Genomic DNA, 23,729 nt, shown 5'->3' with positions numbered 1-23,729 from the left:
GAGGTATATTACTACAATGTCATACAGATCATACAAGCAGTATACTGTATGTAAGGTATAGTAAGCGAGGTATATTACTACAATGTCATACAGATCATACAAGCAGTATACTGTATGTAAGGTATAGTAAGCGAGGTATATTACTACAATGTCATACAGATCATACAAGCAGTATACTGTATGTAAGGTATAGTAAGCGAGGTATATTACTACAATGTCATACAGATCATACAAGCAGTATACTGTATGTAAGGTATAGTAAGCGAGGTATATTACTACAATGTCATACAGATCATACAAGCAGTATACTGTATGTAAGGTATAGTAAGCGAGGTATATTACTACAATGTCATACAGATCATACAAGAAGTGTATGATACAAGGATGCACAGACGGATCAGATGGAGAGCGGGGCCCTGCTTGTTAGGTGGAGAGGCAGCCTGAGACAAGGGATGGGGATTGGCTTACATGAGGTGAGAATGTGTGCAGGCACAGGGCTGGGTACTATGATAGTGTGGGTAAATGGGAGGCTAGTAAGCTTTGGTGAACAGGTGGGTTATTCAAGAGCATATGAAACTATTGTAGCTGTTAGAACGTCTGATTTGGCAGTGACATCTATTCCATAGGCGGGGAGTGACACGGAGGAAGACTCGTGTACAAGAGTGGGATGTGATTGCCAGTGTGTTTAGTTCTACAACATGATCTATTTGTCTTTTTTTGTCAATTATCCTCTTTCCTGGGGTGGGATATACTGTAAAGCTGCACATCCACTAGCAGATATTAATGAGCGATTGCACGATTATGACATCGTAATTGTGCAGTCGCTCATTAATCGTGCACTATAATGTCGGAAACGACCAGCGATACATGCACCCGCTGGCCGTTTCCGGCATCATTCATCGGCTGAACATGATGGTCAATCTGCCGATAACTACAGACCATGTTCAGGGATGATGGAGGGTGCCTACACTGAACAACTAGGCACTGCAGGGGATGGGGAACGACGGTACGATTACGATGTCGTAATCGTACTGTCGTTACCTCATCTGCTAGTGGATGTGCGCCTTAAGCCTGAGGCGGGTAACCTGACACTTTAATTCTATTGTGGAGCTGCAAGTCCCAGGGTGCCCTACAAACCATCCTGCAACGGCAATTGGTGAGGTATATGTTGACCGAAGCTGCTGTAGATGATGATGATGGATAAATAACAATGTGTTCTCTGGCTATGGTTTATATATAATTACCAGCAAGCTTTGCCACACCCCACTTGTCTGCTTATCTGCTAATTGATGAAAATTGTGAGATGTTTTACTGTATTTCTTAAGTTTGTAATTTTTTTTATCTGAAAGTAAGTAATGAAAAGGACAAGTTCATATGCGATTTGTGACAGGTCACAACTACCACGCCTGAAGACACGGGACAGAACTGGAACAAACAGTTTAACACATACTTGGCAAGATAAAAGTAAGCGCAGATCATGTCCGCAGACCAGCAGAAAGTTAGACGGAAGAGGAATGTGTAATTGAAAGATAAGCGATATGTGTAAACATAATCCCAAAAGAGATCGGTCTGATGTGAAGTGAGCAGTGGAAGACTATACAACTGGAGTTACTGTGAGATAGAAAAGATTATACATGTTAGCTGAATGATAACAGGAGAGAACATGTCTTCATAGATTTCATTAATAAGGTTTCAGTATATGCACTACAAAGAGGTCATTTATATAGGTATAGATACCCTAGCATTGGGCAGGAAGCAATGTTAATATCCAGTGGGACCCACTCCATACATACAGAGCCCCAGGGGCTGTCTGACCTGATACAGAAAGTGATGGAGCTGACTGGCATGTGTTGGAATGGGACCTTTTCCAATTTAAAACACACCAGGGGGTATATTTACTAAAGTGCAGGTTTTTAGAAGTGGAGATGTTGCCCATAGCAACCAATCAGATTCTAGCTATTATCTTCTAGAAGGTGCTAGATAACTGTTAAGTAGAATCTGATTGGTTGCTATGGGCAACATCTCCACTTCTAAAAACCCGCACTTTAGTAAATATACCCACAGGTCACGTCACGCACATTTGCAGTCAGGTGTACTTGGCATCTTTTTCAAAAAAGCCAATGCTGTGACCCTTGTATTCTGTGTCTGGGGTACAGAGTGGGTACACCTGAGTGCTGTGACCCTTGTTTTCTGTGACTGAGGTACAGAGTGGGTACACCTGAGTGCTGTGACCCTTGTATTCTGTGACTGGTGCACAGAGTGGGTACACCTGAGTGCTGTGACCCTTGTATTCTGTGACTGAGGCACAGAGTGGGTACACCTGAGTGCTGTGACCTTTGTATTCTGTGACTGGGGCACAGAGTGGGTACACCTGAGTGCTGTGACCTTTGTATTCTGTGACTGGGGCACAGAGTGGGTACACCTGAGTGCTGTGACCCTTGTATTCTGTGACTGGTGCACAGAGTGGGTACACCTGAGTGCTGTGACCATTGTATTCTGTGATTGGGGTACACAGTGGGTACGCCTGAGTGCTGTGGCCCTTGTATTCTGTGACTGGTGCACAGCGTGGGTACACCTGAGTGCTGTGACCTTTGTATTCTGTGACTGGGGTGCAGAGGGGTACACCTGAGTGCTGTGACCCTTGTATTCTGTGACTGGGGCGCAGAGTGGGTACACCTGAGTGCTGTGACCTTTGTATTCTGTGACTGGGGTGCAGAGGGGGTACACCTGAGTGCTGTGACCATTGTATTCTGTGACTCAGGCACAGAGTGGGTACACCTGAGTGCTGTGACCCTTGTATTCTGTGACTGGAGTGCAGTTTGGGTATACCTGAGTGCTGTGACCTTTGTATTCTGTGACTGGGGTGCAGTTTGGGTACACCTGAGTGATGTGACCCTTGTATTCTGTGACTGGGGTGCACATTGGGTACACCTGAGTGCTGTGATCTTTGTATTCTGTGACTGGAGCACAGAGTGGGTACACCTGAGTGCTGTGACCTTTGTATTCTGTGATTGGGGTGCAGATTGGGTATACCTGAGTGCTGTGACCTTTGTATTCTGTGACTGGAGCACAGAGTGGGTACACCTGAGTGCTGTGACCTTTGTATTCTGTGACTGGGGTGCAGTTTGGGTACACCTGAGTGATGTGACCCTTGTATTCTGTGACTGGGGTGCACATTGGGTACACCTGAGTGCTGTGATCTTTGTATTCTGTGACTGGAGCACAGAGTGGGTACACCTGAGTGCTGTGACCTTTGTATTCTGTGATTGGGGTGCAGATTGGGTATACCTGAGTGCTGTGACCTTTGTATTCTGTGACTGGAGCACAGAGTGGGTACACCTGAGTGCTGTGACCCTTGTATTCTGTGACTGGGGTGCAGAGGGGGTACACCTGAGTGCTGTGACCATTGTATTCTGTGACTCAGGCACAGAGTGGGTACACCTGAGTGCTGTGACCCTTGTATTCTGTGACTGGAGTGCAGTTTGGGTATACCTGAGTGCTGTGACCTTTGTATTCTGTGACTGGGGTGCAGTTTGGGTACACCTGAGTGATGTGACCCTTGTATTCTGTGACTGGGGTGCAGATTGGGTACACCTGAGTGCTGTGATCTTTGTATTCTGTGACTGGAGCACAGAGTGGGTACACCTGAGTGCTGTGACCTTTGTATTCTGTGATTGGGGTGCAGATTGGGTATACCTGAGTGCTGTGACCTTTGTATTCTGTGACTGGAGCACAGAGTGGGTACACCTGAGTCCTGTGACCATTGTATTTTGTGACTGGGGTGCAGTTTGGGTACACCTGAGTGCTGTGACCTTTGTATTCTGTGACTGGGGTACAGAGTGGGTACACCTGAGTGCTGTGACCTTTGTATTCTGCGACTGGGGTGTAGAGTGGGTATACCTGAGTGCTGTGACCTTTGTATTCTGTGATTTGGGTGCAGATTGGGTACACCTGAGTGCTGTGACCTTTGTATTCTGTGATTGGGGTGCAGATTGGGTACACCTGAGTGCTGTGACCTTTGTATTCTGTGACTGGGGTGCAGATTGGGTATACCCGAGTACTGTGACCTTTGTATTCTGTGACTGGGGCACAGAGTGGGTACACCTGAGTGCTGTGACCTTTGTATTCTGTGACTGGGGTGTAGAGTGGGTATACCTGAGTGATGTGACCCTTGTATTCTGTGACTGGGGTACAGAGTGGGTACACCTGAGTGATGTGACCCTTGTATTATGTGACTGGGGCACAGAGTGGTGTACACCTGATTGCTGTGACCCTTGTATTCTGTGACTGGGGCACAGAGTGGGTACACCTGAGTGCTGTGACCCTTGTATTCTGTGACTGGGGTGCAGATTGGGTACACCTGAGTGATGTGACCCTTGTATTCTGTGACTGGGGTACAGAGTGGGTACACCTGAGTGCTGTGAGGCATGCAGTCTTCCTACATGAGGAGAGTCACTAGGTAGGATGACTAATATGCATGTCACTGTGGTTGCATGAGGTGAGCATTTACAATGAAGGTACCACAAGGCTCTAGATGCTGAGATTACAAAGTGAGGGTTTTAGAAATGTTTTATAGGTTTGGGGCCTCTTACTGTGAGAAGTAATTTGACTTGTGTGGTTAGGTGAAAGGTGAATGGTGTTTGTTACAGTAGTGAATGATGTGGTTGTGGTAATATGTGTAAGAGAGGAGGAGCACAGACCTCACTGAATTCAGGGTCTCTGGCTAAGGAAGGATCTTTGAATAATAAGAGTTCTGGTGATCTCTAAGGGATAGAGCTGTGACACCGGTCTCTGGGGGTGTGTAAGGGGTGGGGACCCAGACGGGGGTGAACAGCTGGACATGAAAGAGCTGTGTGTCTGTATTTAAGTAAAACCAGGTGTGGGGGGAATTTTACTGGAAAGTAGGGAGGGATTGGCAGGAACTCAGGAATTTGGAAAGAGAGAGAGAGATGGAAGTAGTGAGAGACTGAGAGAGTGGGAGGTGGTCACAGGGTAGAGAGAGTGTGAGACTGAGAACGAGGGACAAGGAGAAAGAGACAGCTACTGGCATATTGTTGGAGAAGGAGGGGAGAGAGGCATACAAAGACCAAGTGAGCAAGAGAGACCTGTAGTGCAGGGAGAGAAAGACACAAAGGGGGAGTGTGACTATAAAAGAGGGAGAGTATAGAAGTCGCAATACTTTGTAAAACGTACATTTGGGGATTGGTACTGAACCAGCTGTTTTCAATTCATCTAAAAGACAGCACCGTGAGTAAACTGATTTTTCTGGTATATTTCTAGAACATGCTGCATGAGTTGCTGTATTACTTGTGTTTCTATCTCAGCTCATCTTTCCAACTCCAATGAATGAGCGTGAGATAATGAGCTGGGGTTTGCAGTTATCATAACTGAAATAGTAGGTTTAGCAGAAATGTGTTATGTAGTAATGTGTGTCTGTGATTTACAGCAGAGAGTGAATAGAAGTAGTCTTATCAAACTGGTGCTATCTCATGTGGTGCCTTGGCATGAATATTGCAAACATAGCAATCTGCAGGGCTCAGATTCTCCTATTCCCCACCAGATCTCTATATAAGACTGGATAATGTCGTTTTAGGAAGCATCTGCCAAATTTAGGGAGATTAGGATGCATTTATCCTATTTTACTTTCATGTGACTTTTCTGACACAGTACTGTTATGATAATCGTTAATTTAAATAGCACAAGCAATTCTTGTCAGGCCTGATTCAGCGATGGACGCAGATCGCACAGCTGCATCGTCAGCGACTGTGCGATAATATGCTAATGCCGCAGGAGGTGGCTCATGTAAATAGTCTCTTCCTGCCAGATTCTCTGATCCGCTGCTGTGTCCGAGGACGCAGCATTGGATTATCTGCGTGAACCTCGGTCAGGATGGCTGGGAAATTCACTCTGCTGAAGCCAAGGAAACTGCGTCCAAGGACGCAGCCATTGGTTTCAGCACAAACAGAAAATTGGGCTAACACTCCCCCGGTTTATGTAATGCTGCCTGTCGCCGCCGCAATATTGCTGCAGAGTTTGTTGCACTGTGAGCAACATCGCAGCCCCGGATCTGCACAAACGCTAAAAAGATCTAAAAAGTTAACATTGGAGATGTACGTAAACATTTGGTTTACGTACTTCTCTAAATTAGGTCCACCGTTAGCCCTATATATCAATGGGTTGCGGCTAACACCAGCAGCAACTCCTGTCGCCAATAAGATTCACCAGGTCTCGATGGCGACTATATTCCCATGCAAAGTTTACAAGCCCTCCTAGAGCAATGCTGTATAGAATAGTGAAAATCCAATAAATAATATACATACTACTGGGATACCCATTGTTGTCTGGGTTGAAGACTGTACCCTGAAGTACACCTGCAGCCTTTGTTTACCTTGTCCTCGCCTAGAAACCCATTCCATTGATCCTGAAAGGGACCACACTGTTTACTGACATGCATGCAAACAGTGGTGTAACTACCATGGGTGCAAGGGGTGCGGCTGCTATGGTGCCCAAGCTGCCTCTGTGGCCCGCTGCTCTCCCTGCTCGCAGTCACGCACACAATGTGGATCGGTCCAATTAGGGCCATCAAGGGGGGCCCAGGTGTCAACGATGTTGATTTGGTGCCATGCCGCCAGCTGATTACAGCTGGCACACTGGCTGGCAGTCGTGGTGAGACAGCACCGCCGGTCGTGAGGCAATCAGAGCTCGCAGACCGGCAGCCAGCAGCAGTGGTGGGTTCTGATTGGCTGCCAGTCCGCGAGCTGAAAACTGACTCGCGACCGGCACCAGACTCAAATTGTGCCAGCGCTGTCTGTCCATGTCTGCCGCTGCCTGTTGGTGCGCCAGTTGTAATTAGCTGGAGGCCCAGCCCCAAATCCACACCTGCTGGCTGCTGATGGCGCACAGGGGCAGTTGAGAGGCTACTGGAGGGACACGGGGAGGTGAGTTGCTGTGGGGGCATAATGTGTAAGGTGCACTACTATTGTGTGGAATACTGTGTTATATGGGGCACTACTACTATGAGACAATCTGTAAAGGGCATTACTGTGTGGTATGTGTAAGGGGCATTACTGTGTGGCATAATGCATAAGGGGCACTACTACTGCATGGCATAATGTGTATAAGGGTGTACTGTGTTGCATAACCTGAATGGGCTCTAGTTAAGCCCTTGCATGCAACACAGAGGCTCTGGATTTATTATGAATTTGCATGTCATCAAGTTTGCTCAGACTGAGATTAAAATTGTAATTTTGTAGCTTTCTCACAGGTTTGTGTCAGACTGCCAATTTCCACTGGAACCAGCCCTGGTATAATTTGAGTGTCCCCATTTGTAGGGATTGTGTGGCCCCGGCAAAGTTCAAACCTAGGCAAAAACCTAATACTGATTAAACCATACCACCATGCCAAATTTGGTGGAGCTAGGTCCAAAACTCTGGCCATGCATAATGGACAAACAGACTCTCTCTCTCAATAAAGTACACACTATAAGGAAAAATATGGTGCTACTGGAGCCAATTTGAGAAAACCTTGTTTTCATTCATAGATGAATTTGTAGATCTCAATCTGCTGTTTTCTGTCTATTTCTTGCTGTAGAAATTTACTTTAAGATAAATATAACAAAGTAATTACCTAAGCTAAATATGAGATTTTCTTTGAGATAATGTATATTACTCAGTCAGGATAAATAAATAAGGTAATAATTGATGCTGCAGAGGGCTTTCCACAATGTCAGGGATGCTGTCTTTGTCACATTAAATATAATATATAATTAGGCTTATATAAAATAACTACTAATGCCATATACATATATATGTAAAGTTTCAGGAGATTTTTATGTGAATAACTGAAATATAGTATTTTGGAAAAAAATTGTTTTCCAATCAGAGCAGACTTCCTGCATCTAACCCTTATAAAGTACACTGTAGTCACACATTTTATAGCTCAGTATATACTATGCAGCTGCAAATGTGAATGAGCAATGTTTCAATGACAGCTGTAATGACAGCTCCTTTATATTTAGTACAGTAACAGGCATATTAATTATTTTGTGCTGCAAAAGCGAGATACACATCTAAAACAAATACAACATTTTAATATCTGCAGACATGTTTTTTTTCAGTATTGCACCAAGTTAGAAACATTACAGTATAAAAATTAAAATCCATTTATAATTGTTTCTCACATGTCATTTTTCCCTTTTTCCCTTCCCTCTACAGATGTTGTCTGTCTCTTGCCTACTACTCTGCATTCTTCTGGTTCCCAGTATACAGCAAGAAAGTGAGGATCCCAACACATTCACGGTAATCCATCTACACTATTTTACAAGAGTGTACGAGTATAAGGTCATTGTTATCGTTATGGTGGAAAATGTAGGAATAGGTGGTTTGTGTGGCGGTTGAAGCCGCAGCACATCACCAGGGCCGATGTGACATCCATGCAACCGTGGTACTGAAGGGTTCATGGGCACGACCCCCATCCCTCAGAAACCAAAACTAATGGAAAATACTATGTGCGGCTGCAGGAGAGGGACATATGTCCCCTGCAGCAGCTGTCCTGGGCCCCCCATCGGGCCTAGGTTATTAGTACATGCTCTCCCCCCCCCCCCCCCCCCCGCCTCTCAGTGCCCCTGCACATCACCGGAGATTTCGATCTTCAAACCGCTGAATTTACTATTGAGCAGTATGGAGGGTGGCTCCCAAACCACTGTAGATGTGTGAGGAGTAAAAATGGCCAAACCACCACAAAACTGTTGTAAATCTATCTGGCAACCAGAAGATGAAGAGGCGCAATGCATTTATTATGTGGGCAGTCATTCTGTATTTAATACGGTGGAAAAACCTTAATAACCATCTTAAAGGAGAAATATTAATGAATATATTAGGGGGAATATATTAATGAATATATTGGGGGAATATATTAATGAATATATTGGGGGAATATATTAATGAGTAATTAGAGTAAACACGGGGTGAAATGCGCGTCAGACAGCTGCAGGACCTGGTCTGCACAGACATAACTGCACTTTCCTTTGACACAATCTCTAAACGCTCTCTCATCTGGTCCCCTGGGTTACCCTGCAATGCAATACAACAGGGAACTCTAATACTGCTTTTACACCTAAATCCTGGGTCTGACCCGAGATTTGGAATACCGTTCCAAAACAGGTCAGACCCAGGACAGATCTTTTCTACTGCGGTACACTTCTCCAAGCGCCGAGAAACCCGGGAAGTCCCCATGCTGTAAACGGGACTCGGGTTGAATGACCCGGGGTACCCGTTTACACTGCAGGGTTTCACGGGTTATTCCTGTAAAAAAACCTGCAAGTTACCTGGGTTGGATTGCTGGCTCACTCCACCCGGGAATCCAACCCTGGCCCCTTTTATTCCTAGGAGCAACCCAGGTTAACCCTGCAATAACCTGGGTTTTAGCTCTGGTGTAAAAGGGGTACAAGGGGTTAACTCTATGCAGACAGCAGTATTTCCTGCCCTGGAACTTTATTAGAGATTCTCTCATCCTCAATTACTGTCCCTATGGCATAATGACTGGAAAGCAGAAATCCCTGATAATTTAATACAGGACAATCTCCTTACCTCCCTGCAGACATACTGTACACCTTATACTTATTTATGGAGGGGACATTTGTTGTTATTGTGCAGATTCTAATTCATTTCTTGTGAGTGGGGATTATTCAATTCATCTTACTACAAGTTGTTCTCCCACTCAAGTACATTATGAAGCTACTGTTATTTATGATGCACATATTCATTTAAATGCATAAGATTACTCTGTGGAAGTTCATAAGTGCTTACATCATCTGCATTGTCTGTGTGTCGTAGCGCTTATTTAACTATTTCTTTTTCCTTTATTGCTTATATACTGTGACATGTACTGTTTATTTTGACTGCAACACAGTCAATTATATTTGTAGTGATATGTGGCAAGAATTTCATTGTATTTATCTTTTCCTCCTAATTAGTCTGCTCAACAATCAATATGAACTTTATATAGGAGTTATTCTATTGTGTCAATTACATTACTGTATTGGAATATTCAGTGGGTTCCAATATATGGTTATAAAAGACCATACATAGGCCCTTGTCACCCTAATTATATGAATTAGTTCTGAAATATATTAAATACCGGGATAGGCTAAATCTAGGTGTGAATTTGATTACATGGATTAATTACACTAATTTAAAAGGTGACTATTGCTGCAATTTAATTTTTTTAATATAAATAATAAAAGTTTGGTCTTAACTGTCACATGATTAATTTAAGAGTGCCCCCACAAAGGAAACCCCTGCTTTTTTTTCTGCTGAGAAATCACCCATCTCTATTAGTATTAGATGTATTTTGATTCCGAAGAGCACCACCAACATACACAATTATAAAATTGATGAGAGGGGAAACAAGTAATATTTTATGTCACTATAAATGGGTTGGGTATTGTATCCCGACGGTTGGGATGCCGATGGTCAAAATACAGACAGCGGCACCCCAACAGTCAGAATCCCAACCCTCCCCCTAAACCTAACCCACCCCTCCTGCAGCCTACCCCTAATCCTTCCGTCCTGCAGCCTAACCCTAATCCTCCAGTCCTGCAGCCTAACCCTAATCCTCCCGTCCTGCAGCCTAACCCTAATCCTCCCGTCCTGCAGCCTAACCCTAATCCTCCCGTCCTGCAGCCTAACCCTAATCCTCCCGTCCTGCAGCCTAACCCTAATCCTCCCGTCCTGCAGCCTAACCCTAATTCTCCCGTCCTGCACTCTAACCCTAATCCTCCCATCCTGCAGCCTAACCCTAACCCACCCCTTACGCAGCCTAAGCTTCCCTCTAGTGCCTAACCCTAAGTCTCCCCCTGACCCTAATACTTACCTCCACAAACGGAAGGAATTCTAACCATCAGCATCATGAATGTTGGGATGCAAACTATATCCTCTATAAATGGTTTTCACCTTATAAAGTATTAATTTTTTTATTTGTCATAAATACAGTTTAACAACATAAATGACATTTGTATTCATGCGAGGTGCAATTAGGTTTCCTTTCTAATATGGTCACTTTAAGATAAAAACTTTATTTTCGGAGACACATAAGATGAATTATGATGGTCCCAAAGCCTAACAGAACACATTGGTAGACTGTCATAAAAACTGTTCTACATCCAACCTTGGAGATGTAGCAAACCTACTGAAGATGACTAGTGGAGAAATTTGCTCGTAGCAACCATCTTCTAGCTATCGTTTATCTAGTACAGTTTATAAAATGATAGCTAAAAGCTGATTGGTTGAATATAGCAACTTCTACACCTGTCCTCTTTAGACGGTTTGTTACATCTCCCCCTATGTTGCCTTTAGCAACTAATCACAAGTTTTGGTAGATTGTACTAGAATTAAATAGTATGACCGCATCAGAGCACCAGGCTTTCTACACAGTTATTTGTAGAACAGTTTTCATAAATACTTCCTAAATTCTAGGGGCTCAATAGCTTGTGACCCTAACAAATTCACAGCGCTATTTTTATGTCTATTCTATACTTGTTCCTTTCCCATGTCGGCCATTGAGGAAAACATCAATTTCTTCTTCAGGGTCCATAGGCTCCACAGAGAGACCTTGGGTTGTCCGGGCACCACACAGTTAAAGCTTTACAGCTCCCAGGATGCACTGGTTTACTCTCCCTATAGCCCGCCCCAGAGCCAAAGGCACCTCCGTTTTCGTTGCTGCCCGGATTACCCCATCGGATAAAAGCTCAGACAATGGTGCTTTCTCCGGAGGTGCGTCTGTCTCTGTCTTGGTGGCTACTGACATCTCATCTAACCAAGGGTCGCCCCTTTTGGATCCTGAACTGAGTACTCCTAACAACGGACAGCAGTCTCTGGGGCTGGGGTGCAGTGACTGGTCCGCATTCCATTCAGCCCGTTGGACAGTGGTCGAAGCAACCCTACCAATAAACATATTGGAACTTTGGGCAGTTTACAGCGCCCTCAAGCTGGCCAAACATATACTTCAGGGGAAACCCATGCAAGTTTAGTCCGACATTGCCACGATGGTGGCTTACAGCAACCTTCAAAGAAGCACTCGAAGTCAGGCAGCAATGACAGAAGTGTCGCGCATTCTGACATAGGCCAAGGGTCACCTCCCGGCCATTTCTGCAGTGTTCATACCTGGAGTTCTCAATTGGGAAGCAGACTTCCTCAGCCGTCACGACGTGCATCCCGGGGAATGGTCTCTTCACCAAGAGGTGTTTCAGCTCCTAGTGGACAAATGGACCTAATAGCCTCCCGACACAATCACAAATTGCCAAGATGCTGAGGCAACCTTGGTGGACGCTCTGTCAGTGAAGTGGGCCTTCCAGTTTGCGTATTTGTTTCCTACAGTCTCCCTTCTTCCTCGAGTTTTTTGGAAGTTCAAACAAGATGGATGCACTGTCCTGCTGGTGGCTCCAGTTTGGCCCAGACGTCGTTGGTACTCAGATCTTCAACGTCCGGACCTGTTGTCTCAGGGTCCTTGCCTTTATCCGGACCTGTATAGTTTGTCTTTGACAGCGTGGCTCTTGAGACTTCCCTCCTAAGGATCAAGGGATTCTCTAGCTCTGTCATCCACATGATGCTTAGAGCGCGTAAGCCAGCTTCTGCTATTATCTACCACAGAGTGTGGCATACATATTTCCAGTGGTGGTGTCCCAGAGATCACGACCCCCAGGTGTTTCGGATTTCCAGAGTCCTGGCCTTCCTTCAAGCTGGATTAGACCTTGGCCTCTGCCTGGCCTCACTGAAATGAATGTCTCTGCACTGTCAGTATGGTTCCAACTAAGAATTACTCCACTACCGGATATCTGCACCTTCCTCCAGGGTGTCCTCCGGATTCAACCTTTCTTTGTCCTGCCAGTGGCTCCTTGGGATTTGGCAGTAGTTCTTTGGGCCCTTCAGGGTCCTCCATTTGAATCCCTGGATTCTGTGGAGCTCAAGTGGCTCACAGCTAAGACACTTTTTCTTCTGGCTATAGCGTCCGCCAGAAGGGTGTCAGATTTAGGAGCGCTGTCCTGTCGCTCCCCTTTTCTAATATTTCACGAAGACAGGGCGGTGCTTCGGACTTAACCTGGATTTCTTCCTAAGGTTGTTTCTAGTTTCCACATTAATGTGGAAATTATAGTCCTGGCCTTTCAACCACCAGACTTCTCGGCAGGTGAGGCCTCATTGGATGTGGTCCGCTCCCTCAAGATTTATGTGGACCGTACCAATTCCCTCCGGAAATCAGACTCCTTATTTGTGCTCTATGGATTTTCGCAAGAAAGGATGGCCAGCCAATTAACAGACATTGGCTAGATGGCTTTGTATGGCTATCTCACAGGCTTACACGCAGGCAGGCCTTCCTGTTCCGGCTTCTGTTACTGCTTATTGTACTTGGTCTGTGGGTCCCTCATGGGCAGCTCGCCGTGGTGCTTCAGCTGTTAAGCTTTGTAAGGCAGCCACGTGGTCTTCTGTCCAGACATTTCTAAGGTTCTATGCCTTTGATACCTTCACCTCTCAGGATGCTTCCTTTGGGCGCTGGATTCTCCTCTCAGCACATGAGGACTGCTTTGGGACATCCCCAAAGTCTCCCTGTGGAGCCTATGGACCCTAAAGAAGAAAATGAGAGTTATGGTAAGAACTTACCTTTGTTAATCCTTTCTTCGATGTTCATAGGGTCCACAGGGCACCCGCCCTGACGCACCTGGCTTCAGATGGGTTTTTGTTTCTGGTCACCGTTTCCGTCTACTTCTCTGTGAGAGTGTGATTCTTGTGTGTACCAGTCTTCCTTCTCTATTTTATCATCCTCCTCCGACCTTTTGGCTTGTCACAAACTGAGGTGCTTTTGGCTCAGGGGCAGGTTATAGGGAGAGTGAACCAGTGACTCCTTGGAGCTGTAAAGCTTTAATTGTGTTGTGCCCGGATTCCTGATCCACCACCTAGACCCAACGGTCTCCCTGTGGACCTATGGACTTCGAAGAAAGCGAATTAACAAAGGTAAGTTCTTACCATAACTCTCATTTTATTACAGTCGTGATTGATTCCAGGCATAATGCTTTTAGCTAGAGATGAGCGATTCCGTTTTACTCTGTTATGTTCGGATCTCAAAAACGGCATCATATTGGCTATCTGGCTCTCACATGTTTTGGATAGCCAATAGGATAAATCCAAAAAAATCCTAACTTGTGATAATTTGGCGATACGAACTGAATAAAACCGAACCTGGACATCTCTACTTTTAGAATGAGGATTTTGCAGCTTGTATCAATAACCAACTACTGGAAAAAGAGCAATGCCCTGATGAACTACTGGGAATATACCACAAAATATTCAATAATATGTTGACACTTTTTTGTTACCCAATTTGATGCTAAAAGAAGAAGACCTGGTTGTCAGTGGTGGAATGCTGAAGCTGCCTTTCTGAAATGGTTAAACGGGAATTTGGAAGTATGTGTCATGCAGTGTGTTTCTGAAAGCACAGTCTTCCAGCATTAGTATGACTAAGCTGCTCTCATTGTGTGACCAGTCACATGCCTCCCCATATTATAGCACTGTTTCTATCATTAGCCCTGTCCTCAGTAACACAAGTAGGAGCATCACTACCTTCCACAGGACCATGATATGATTCGCACCGATGATCTTACTACTGAGGAGACCACTGGCTGCAGCACTAATCCGTCTCTACACGTATTTAGCCGCTCCATCTGTCGTATGATGGAAGCTTACACCAGCCCTATGGCAGGTGCAATTTCTCTGTATGATAATGGTGTCCTGTGTATGGGCTACTGCACCAAAGGACGCAATTGCTGTCAGCAACACACCCGAGATACGCCAATGTCTGCCTATCCACCCCCTGGTACCTCCCAGGAACTCCCATTGAAATCCAGGACTATTGCATCCAAAATCGTTCTGTGTCTCCCATCGTGACACTTGCGCAGTGTGACTCAGATGCGCAGACATAAACCAATGTCCATTTGCGTGTGACATTGACATTATGTAGATGCACCTCTGAATGAGGCCCATAGAGTATAAGGACTGAGTGAAAGGCTGCAAAATGTTATAGTGGCTGAGAGTGTATATTAGTAGTCCTCACACCATACTTTCCCAGTTTGAGGAGTTCTCACAGACTCCTGGGAGAGTAATCCAGCCCTCCCTTCCTGATTCAGTAGTGGGCAGGTCTTTGGTGATGCGATTCACAACTTCATACACCCAGTCCCTGCTGCACGATGATACAAAACGCGGTATTGCACAGTGGTAGTGGAGCCATGATGAAGACGGACCTCACACTTACCCTTTGGACAAAAGTAGCCAGTGTGCTGCCCTATACGCTTATATACATGCACACAGTGTTGGTGTCTTCATTTGTCAGAACAGCTGAGTGAGAGCAATAAGCAGTGCAAAGAGTAGGGGGCCTGTCATGTACCTGCTTGAATAACGTATGAGTGGTGCCTATTACGTGGCACTTTTAAGAACCCTATAGCTACTGTTATGTGAATTGCATTATTTTGCTTTTTTATATTTCACTGTATGACAAATAGTTTGTTGATGTGATAACATCAGAAGGCTTTCACGTAAAATAGGTTATGTTGCTCTCACTGTAGTCTAATATGGAGTAACACCTGTTTATACATATGGTTTTTCAGAGCCGTAACTAGACTTTTTGCTGCTCTGTGCCATAAAGAGCATTGGCGCCCCCTCATTTTTCAAAGGGACATAATGCACCCAAAAAAGGGCCATGGCTTCATGGGGAAGGGTCAGGGAAGAGATAGGGGAGGCCAGGAGATGCTGGGGATGAAATAAGAGGAAGCTACAAGTGAGAATGATAATAAACAGAAATTTGACAAGCCCAAACAGCGCCCGCTGACCTGTGGTGCCCTGTGCCATGGCACCGGCCACACTACCCTGGTTACGGCCATGTGGTTTTTATTCCAAAGCATTGGTTATTTCAGAGTCTATACTTTATAACTCCTCTCCTTGCTGTGTGAAGCATGCATTGTTACCTATATGAAACAGGGTAATATTCCATGGTGTATGGTCTTTCAAAAAAATTGTCCTTCTAAATTTTGCAACGAAAGTGCGGGTTGTTAAATAAACCCCAACGTGTGTTAACAGGGGCGTAACTAGATATTTGAAGGCCCCATAGCAAAAGTTTGTAAGGGCCCCTATGTACTACCCAATGGTAAAAAAAATGATATAACACCTGTAACTTTGACAAGGAAGATGGGCCCCCCTCCACTCTGGGCCCTATGGCAGCTGCACCCCTTGCAACTATGGTAGTTATGCCCATGTGTGTTAATGTTTACAGACAAGTTGAGAGTTGCAGCAGAGATCAGGCGGAGGGGAGTGATAGAAAACAGCTATGGAAATGAAATGTAGATTTGCAGATGTTGAATACGCAATACAGCCCGCACCACACCTCCTTTATAGGTGCTACATGCAGTCATATTGGTAGAGGAGAGTCTCCCTCATATTTACTTCATATCCATGGACACTTTGCTGCTAAGCAGTTCCTTTTAAGCATATCATGGACCTTGTCATTCTACATGATTACTGAACTTAACCTGACCTATATGAGAATAAAATAAGAATGGACACTGAGAATTCCTGAAGGAGAATGAGAGAAATTGCACTATTGGTTGTGAAAAACAGAAACATTCCCAAGATAAACAATGTCACCCCCTGGAAATGAAGTAATTTTATCTTGAGCCAGAGTTGTAACTTGAAGCAAAATAATCTTTCCAAATCGGCCTTCCAGTGCAGATTATATGAGAATTGTGTCATTTTGGTCCTGCCCACTCTGCGTAGACCACGATTTGTGGCATTATGCTGCAAGGGGATGAAACCACCTAATGACGTCCCCATCAGCTGTCACCTGTATCTCCCCACCGGGTTTCTTCTGAAGGAAAATAATGGAACGTAGGTAAGTATGCTCCTCATCAGCCAATCATTGTCAATATTACCCAATTATATAACATCTGCTTAATAAGTATGAATAATTAAACTTCTCATATTAAAGTCTGGCATATAAATATATTAAGGTCTGTCATTTAAATATGATAACTGCATATAGATGGTCATAAATATCTAGATGATCATCTTAAATGTTTTCTCCAATTATAAAGTGCTGTTACTAAGATGCAAATGACCTGTTTTCCCTTTGTGGCACATCCATATGCTTCTAGCATGGCAGTGTGGGATCATCAGCTGCACATTTCAGTTTATCCTGCTCCTACTAGAATTACATATAGTATCGCTGACATTGGCTGCTATATCAAATACTTAAATATTCTGATGAGCAGATAAGGGATGATTCTACATCAGCCATCACTATGTGTACCAGCACTTATTACAAGCAGCAAATCTGTAGCTTGGTCCTGCGATGCTGACACACAGTAACCCTAGGATAGATGCCAAATACCAGGTTACTTGTACCTTTCACCAATATATATATATATATATATATATATACATATATATATATATATATGTCAGGTGCATAAATATTGGGACATTGACAGAATTTTCATATTTCGGCCTCTATTCACCACCACAATGGCTTTGAAATGAAACAAACGAGATGTGCTTTAACTGCAGACTTTCATATTTAATTTGAGGGTAATTACATCCAAATCAGGTGAACGGTGTAGGAATTACAACGGTTTCTATATGTGCCTTCCACTTTTTAAGGGGCCAAAAGTAATGGGACAAACTAAAAAATCCTAAATCTAACTTTCACTTTTTAATACTTTGTTGCAAATCCTTTGCAGGCAATTACAGCCTGAGGTCTGGAACGCATAGACATCACCAGACGCTGGGTTTCATCCCTGGTGATGCTCTGTCAGGCCTCTACTGCAAATGTCTTCAGTTCCTGCTTGTTCTTGGGGCATTTTCCCTTCAGTTTTGTCTTCATCGAGTGAAATGCATGCTCAATCGGATTCAGGTCAGGGGATTGACTTGTCCATTGCATAACATTCCACGTTTTAGCCTTAAAAAAACTCTTTGGTTGCATTTGCAGTATGCTTCGGGTCATTGTCCATCTGCACTGTGAAGCGCCGTCCAATGAGTTCTGAAGCATTTGACTGAATATGAGCATATAATATTGCCCAAAACACTTCAGAATTCATTCTGCTGCTTTTGTCAGCAGTCACATCACCAATAAATACAAGGGAACCAGTTCTATTGGCAGCCATTTATGCCCACGCCATGACACTACCACCACCATGCTTCACTGATGAGGTGGTATGTTTTGGATCATGAGCAGTTCCTTTCCTTCTCCATACTCTTCTCTTCCCATCACTCTGGTACAAGTTGATCTGTCTCTCATCTGTACATAGGATGTTGTTCCAGAACTGTAATGGCTTTTTTAGATGCTGTTTGGCAAACTCTAATCTGTTCTTCCTGTTTTTGTGGCTCACCAATGGTTTAAATCTTGTGGTGAACCCTCTATATTCACTCTTGTGAAGTCTTCTCTTGATTGTTGACTTTGACACATATACACCTACCTCCTGGAGAGTGTTCTTGATTTGGCCAACTGTTGTGAAGGGGTTTTTCTTCACCAGGGAAATAATTCTCCTGTCATCCACCAAAGTTGTTTTCCGTGATCTTCGAGGTCTTTTGGTGTTGCTGAGCTCTCCGGTGCGTTCTTTCTTTTTAAGTATGTTCCAAACAGTTGATTTGGCCACACCTAATGTTTTTGCTATCTCTCTGATGGGTTTGTTTTGATTTTTCAGCCTAATGATGACTTGCTTCACTTATAGTGACAGCTCTTTGGATCGCATATTGAGAGTCGACAGCAACTGATACCAAATGCAAATGTCACACCTAGAATCAACTCCAGACCTTTTACCTGCTTAATTGATAATGAAATAACGAGGGAATAGCCCACACCTGTCCATGAAATAGCTTTTGAGTTGATAGTCCCATTACTTTTGGCCCCTTAAAAAGTGGGAGGCACATATAGAAACCATTGTAATTCCTACACCGTTCACCTGATTAGGATGTAAATACCCTCAAATAAATCTGAAAGTCTGCAGTTAAATCACATCTTGTTTGTTTCATTTCAAAGCCATTGTGGTGGTGAATAGAGGCCAAAATATGAAAATTCTGTCAATGTCCCAATATTTATGCACCTGACTGTATATATATATATATATATATATATATATTGTAAATGTGTATATATATAACGAAAACCTAAGCTCTACTTCAACTGGAAGCTGATTGGTTAGCCTGGCTCAGGAAGTGAGATGTGCCAGCACCCGCAGCTTTGCACAGGCATATTTATACATTCAGCATAGCTTGTTCTTAACTATTTTAAGCCTTAGCACATAGGGAGTTCACGGGTATGTCAATCCTATTCTGATTGGACGAACTTGGCTGGATCTGTCTTTTTGTGAAATTAGGTGTTTCGGGGGAATGAACAGGGTGGTGACAGTCTGATCTTACATAACATGCGTACGGGATAGAGAAGCCTGTGCCTGATACATCTCCTGCACCGAGCATGGGGCAAGTGCAGATACTAATGATGACGGTCATGGCGGCTGGAGTAACATCAGTGGGGGCCCAGGTTTCTGCTGCACACACATGATCCCCAGCATTAGGTGAGCGGATTCTGGCATTAGCATAAGGTAGTAGATCAGGCTCATACAGCTGCCCACGACCCCAGCCCCTTTGTGTGTGACTCAGAATCAGCCCCCATGTGCTTAACACAATTACATGTTTCCAACTAGACCTGAGTATTAGGACTAAAATGGATACGTGTTATATTTATACATGCATACATGGACTATTCATGCATTTCCATGACAGCTGCATGTTTTCTTGTCTGACACTGACTTATTAGTTTGTATCATTTATCCTATTATTTTTCTATGCTTTGAATCTATGTATTATAATTTGGTTTTTGATCCTTGAGAAAATATTGCAGGTATATTCTTTATCTTAGGGTTATCTCCGAATGCAAGTAGTACTGTACTTATTATGCTAATATATTAGGTGCTGCAACTCTGCCTATTAATATTATAGTAGTACTAGTGCTTTACCTGCCACTTATTAGTATTACTAACCACTTCTCCATTCCAGATCTTTCCAGGTGTATCCATTTATTGTATAAACAGCATCATTATTACTATGGCTCAGTACAGTACTTTACATGTAGTATTTACTGTGAGCCTTATCTGCCATTCCCTGACCAACTTTCCATTTGGTTCAAGTCTTCTGACAATGAGTACTGCACTGGTTAGTAACCTTTATAAAGCTATGAGTTATCTAGAAATATTACCAACTTGCCGTACCTCCCAGCATTCCAGCTTTTGGAATAGAGAAAGGTGTGTGGCCACCTTGTGATGGGGTGTGCTTGTGTCATTAGGGAGTGTTTATATCACACATCTCTGGCACCTCTTCCTAATGACAGACCACTTGCCCCTTCCATATGCACTGACACTGCTTATACACAGGTATCAAGACACACACCTCTCATTTCATCCTGGTACACAGACATCAGGACACAAACCTTTCACCTTCTTCCTTAAATACACAAATATCAATGCATAGATGTCTCACCTCATACTGAAACATAGACTTCAGGACACAGACCTTTCACCTCCTCCATTAATATAGATATATCAGGGCATACATGTCTCACCTCATACTGAAACAGACTTCAGGACACAGACCTCCCACCTCCTGCTAATACGCTAACATCAGGACACAGACCTTTTACCTCCTTCTAATACACAGATATCAGGACGCAGACTTCTCATCCAGATATACAGACTTTAGGACACACAACTCTCACGTCCTGCTAATAGAGACAGAGGCCCTGATTCAGAGCCGGACACTCTGACAGAGCGCTCGCTCTGAATCAGGGCTGTCCCTCTGAATTTAAGAGCGGCCTACTGGCCGCTCGCATAGCTGTTAGCGAGCGGCCAAAATGATGGTCGTGATGGTCAAGACCATCGCGACCATCGGGCTTGCAGCGAGACCCTTGCGGTAGGGTCTCGTTGCCACAAGCCCTGGAGTGCTTTTGGCTCTATCAGAGCCAAGAGCACTCCCACTGACATCACTAGTGATGTCAGTGGGGCCGGCCCCAGACGGTAGGCATTCCCATGGGGAATGCCTCCATCTGGCCAGCCACCCCCCTGGCACGCCCACCAAAGGGGGCGTGCTGTCAATCACCATCGAAAGCACGCGCCCTTTGGTGCGAGACCCATAACGAATGCTTGGCCGTCGTTATTCGGGTCTCGCGCATGCGCACGACGGAGCCGCCTCCGTCGTGCACGTACGCACTTGGCCAACATCGACCCGTTTTGTGAGCGCGTCTGGATTAGGCCCAGAGACCGACCTCTTAGCTCTTGCTAATAAGCTCCTGTATAAGTACACAGACTGCCCACCTACCTCCTGATACACAGACAAGGACACAGACCTTCTACCTCCTCCTGACACACACATTAGGACAGAGGACCTCATTCAGAGTCGGTCGCAAGCGCTGAGCGCTCGCAACCCACTCGGTGTTTTGGTCCTGCGCATGCGCAGCAGCCGCACTGCGCGTTCGCAAGCCCCGGAGCGAGAGAGAAACTCTCTCGCTCCAGAGCTCACTACAAAAGGGGCGGCTGTCGATGTTGATCGACAGCTCGCCCCGTTTTGTAGGCTGAGCGGGGGGATGGTTACACAAACGGAGGCGTTCCTGGTGGAACGCTTGCCGTTTTCTGGGTGGCAGCAGTGATGTCAGTGGGGAGTTTCCTGCTTGATCAGAGCAGGAAGCTCCCTGGGGCTTGCGGGTGCCGAGACCCAACCTTAGGGTCTCGTCGCAAGCCCCGATGGTCTCGATGGACTTGACTATCGCGACCATCACCCTGGTCAGTCGCTAAGCTGTGGGTGGTAACCCACAGCTTAGCTAGCGACCAGGAAGCAGCACAAAAAAAAAAAAAAACGCCCGCCCTCATTCAGAGAGAGCGATCACTTCTTGCGACCGCGTCTGAATGAGGGCCAGAGACCTCTCACCTCCTACTGATACACACATCAAGATAGAGATCACTTACCACATCCTCCTGATACATAGACATTAGGACAGAGGGCCTGATTCAGAGCCGGACGCTCTGACCAGAGCGCTCGCTCTGAATCAGGGCCCTCCTACATGAAAATGGAGCGGCCTTATAGATGCTTGCATAGCTGTGGGTTACCACCCACAGCTTATGCGAGCGTCCATGATGATGGTCGCGATGGTCAAGACCATCGCGACCATCGGCATGCGACGGAGACCCTGCGGTAGGGTCTCGCTGCCGCAAGCCCTGGAGTGATTTTGGCTCTATCAGAGCCAAAATCACTCCCACTGACAAAACCAGTGATGTCAGTGGGGCCGGCTTCAGACGGTAGGCGTTCCCATGGGAACGCCTCCATCTGGCAGCCACGCCCCTGGCACGCCCACCAAAGGGGGCGTGCTGTCAATCAACATCGACAGCACGCCCCCTTTGGTGCGAGACCCGGAGCGACGGAGAGCCCGTCGCTAGCCGGGTCTCGCGCATGCGCACGACGGAACTCCCTCCGTCGTGCGCATGCGCAGTGGGGCAACATCGACCCGCTTGCGTGCGTCCTGCGCTCGCGAGCGGGTCTGAATGACCCCCAGAGACCTCCCACCTCCTCCTGATACACACATCAAGATAGAAATCACTTACCACCTCCTCCTGATACATAGACATTAGGACAGAGACCTCCCACCTCCTCCTGATACACACACTTCAGGAGAGAGATCTCCCACCTCCTCCTGATACACGGGTGTGGATCATTAGATCTACATTGTCTATATAGACCATGTTTAGGTAGACAATGGAAGATAGACAGGCAATAGATAGACAGTGACTGAAGGTCGACAGGGTCTGAAGGTCGACACACTAAAGGTCAACTAGTAACATGGTTGACAGATACTGAAGGTCGACAGGCAATATGTCGACAGGTACTGAAGGTCGACAGGCAATAGGTCCACATGGACTGAAGGTTGACAGGCAATAGGTCGACACGCTAAAGGTCGACTAGTAACAAGGTCGACATACTGAATGTCGACAGGGTTATTAGGTTGACACTCATATAGTCAACATGCAATTGATTTTTTTATTTTTTTTGTTAGGGTTAGTCACTTACTCCGATGGTTAGGGTTAGGCACTTACTCCGGCGGTTAGGCACTTACTCCGACGGTTAGGGTTAGGCACCAGGAGGTAGGGTTAGGCACCAAGAGGAGGGTTAGGATTAAAGATTAGGGAAAAAAACCCAAAAACATGTGTCGACCATTTGCATGTCGACTATATGAATGTCAACCTAATGACCCTGCCGACCTTCAGTACATGTCGACATTGTTACTAGTCGACAGTGTGTTGACCTTCAGACCCTGTCAACCTTCAGTCCATTTCGACCTACTGCCTGTCGACCTCAGTACATGTCTACCTAATGCCTGTTGACCTTCAGTACCTGTCGGCCTATTGCCTGTCCACCTTCAGTAGCTATCGACCTTCAGTCCATGTCGACTTTGTTCCTAGTCGACCTTCAGACCCTGTCTATCTATTGCCTGTCTATCTTCCATTGTCTACCTAAACATTGTCTATCTAGACAATGTAGATCTAATGACCGGATACCCTCCTGATACACACACATCAGGACAGAGATCTCCCACCACCTCCTTCTGATACACTTGTCCAATCTTCGGGAGATCCGACTCCCGACCGACGAGTCAGC

The 23,729-nt window shown here is 45.2% G+C and overlaps 1 protein-coding gene across 1 annotated transcript in view; it reads left to right on the top strand.

Annotated features, from left to right (window-relative positions):
* Nucleotides 1–4,875: 4,875 nt before the first annotated feature.
* Nucleotides 4,876–23,729, top strand: part of EFEMP2 (EGF-like fibulin extracellular matrix protein 2) — a 45,940-nt gene continuing 27,086 nt past the window's right edge. The window contains exons 1-2 of the mRNA XM_088468354.1: nucleotides 4,876–5,247; nucleotides 8,214–8,297. Of these exons, the coding sequence (XP_088324480.1) occupies nucleotides 8,214–8,297 (84 nt within the window). The 5' untranslated portion in view covers nucleotides 4,876–5,247. The remainder of the gene's footprint in view (nucleotides 5,248–8,213; nucleotides 8,298–23,729) is intronic.

This window comes from Taudactylus pleione, unplaced genomic scaffold, assembly GCF_031769625.1.
Source record: "Taudactylus pleione unplaced genomic scaffold, aTauple2 ptg000085l, whole genome shotgun sequence".
Classification (NCBI taxonomy): domain Eukaryota; kingdom Metazoa; phylum Chordata; class Amphibia; order Anura; family Myobatrachidae; genus Taudactylus; species Taudactylus pleione.
The sequence above is the reverse complement of the archived record's forward strand: the minus strand, read 5'-3'. Positions and strand labels throughout refer to the sequence as shown.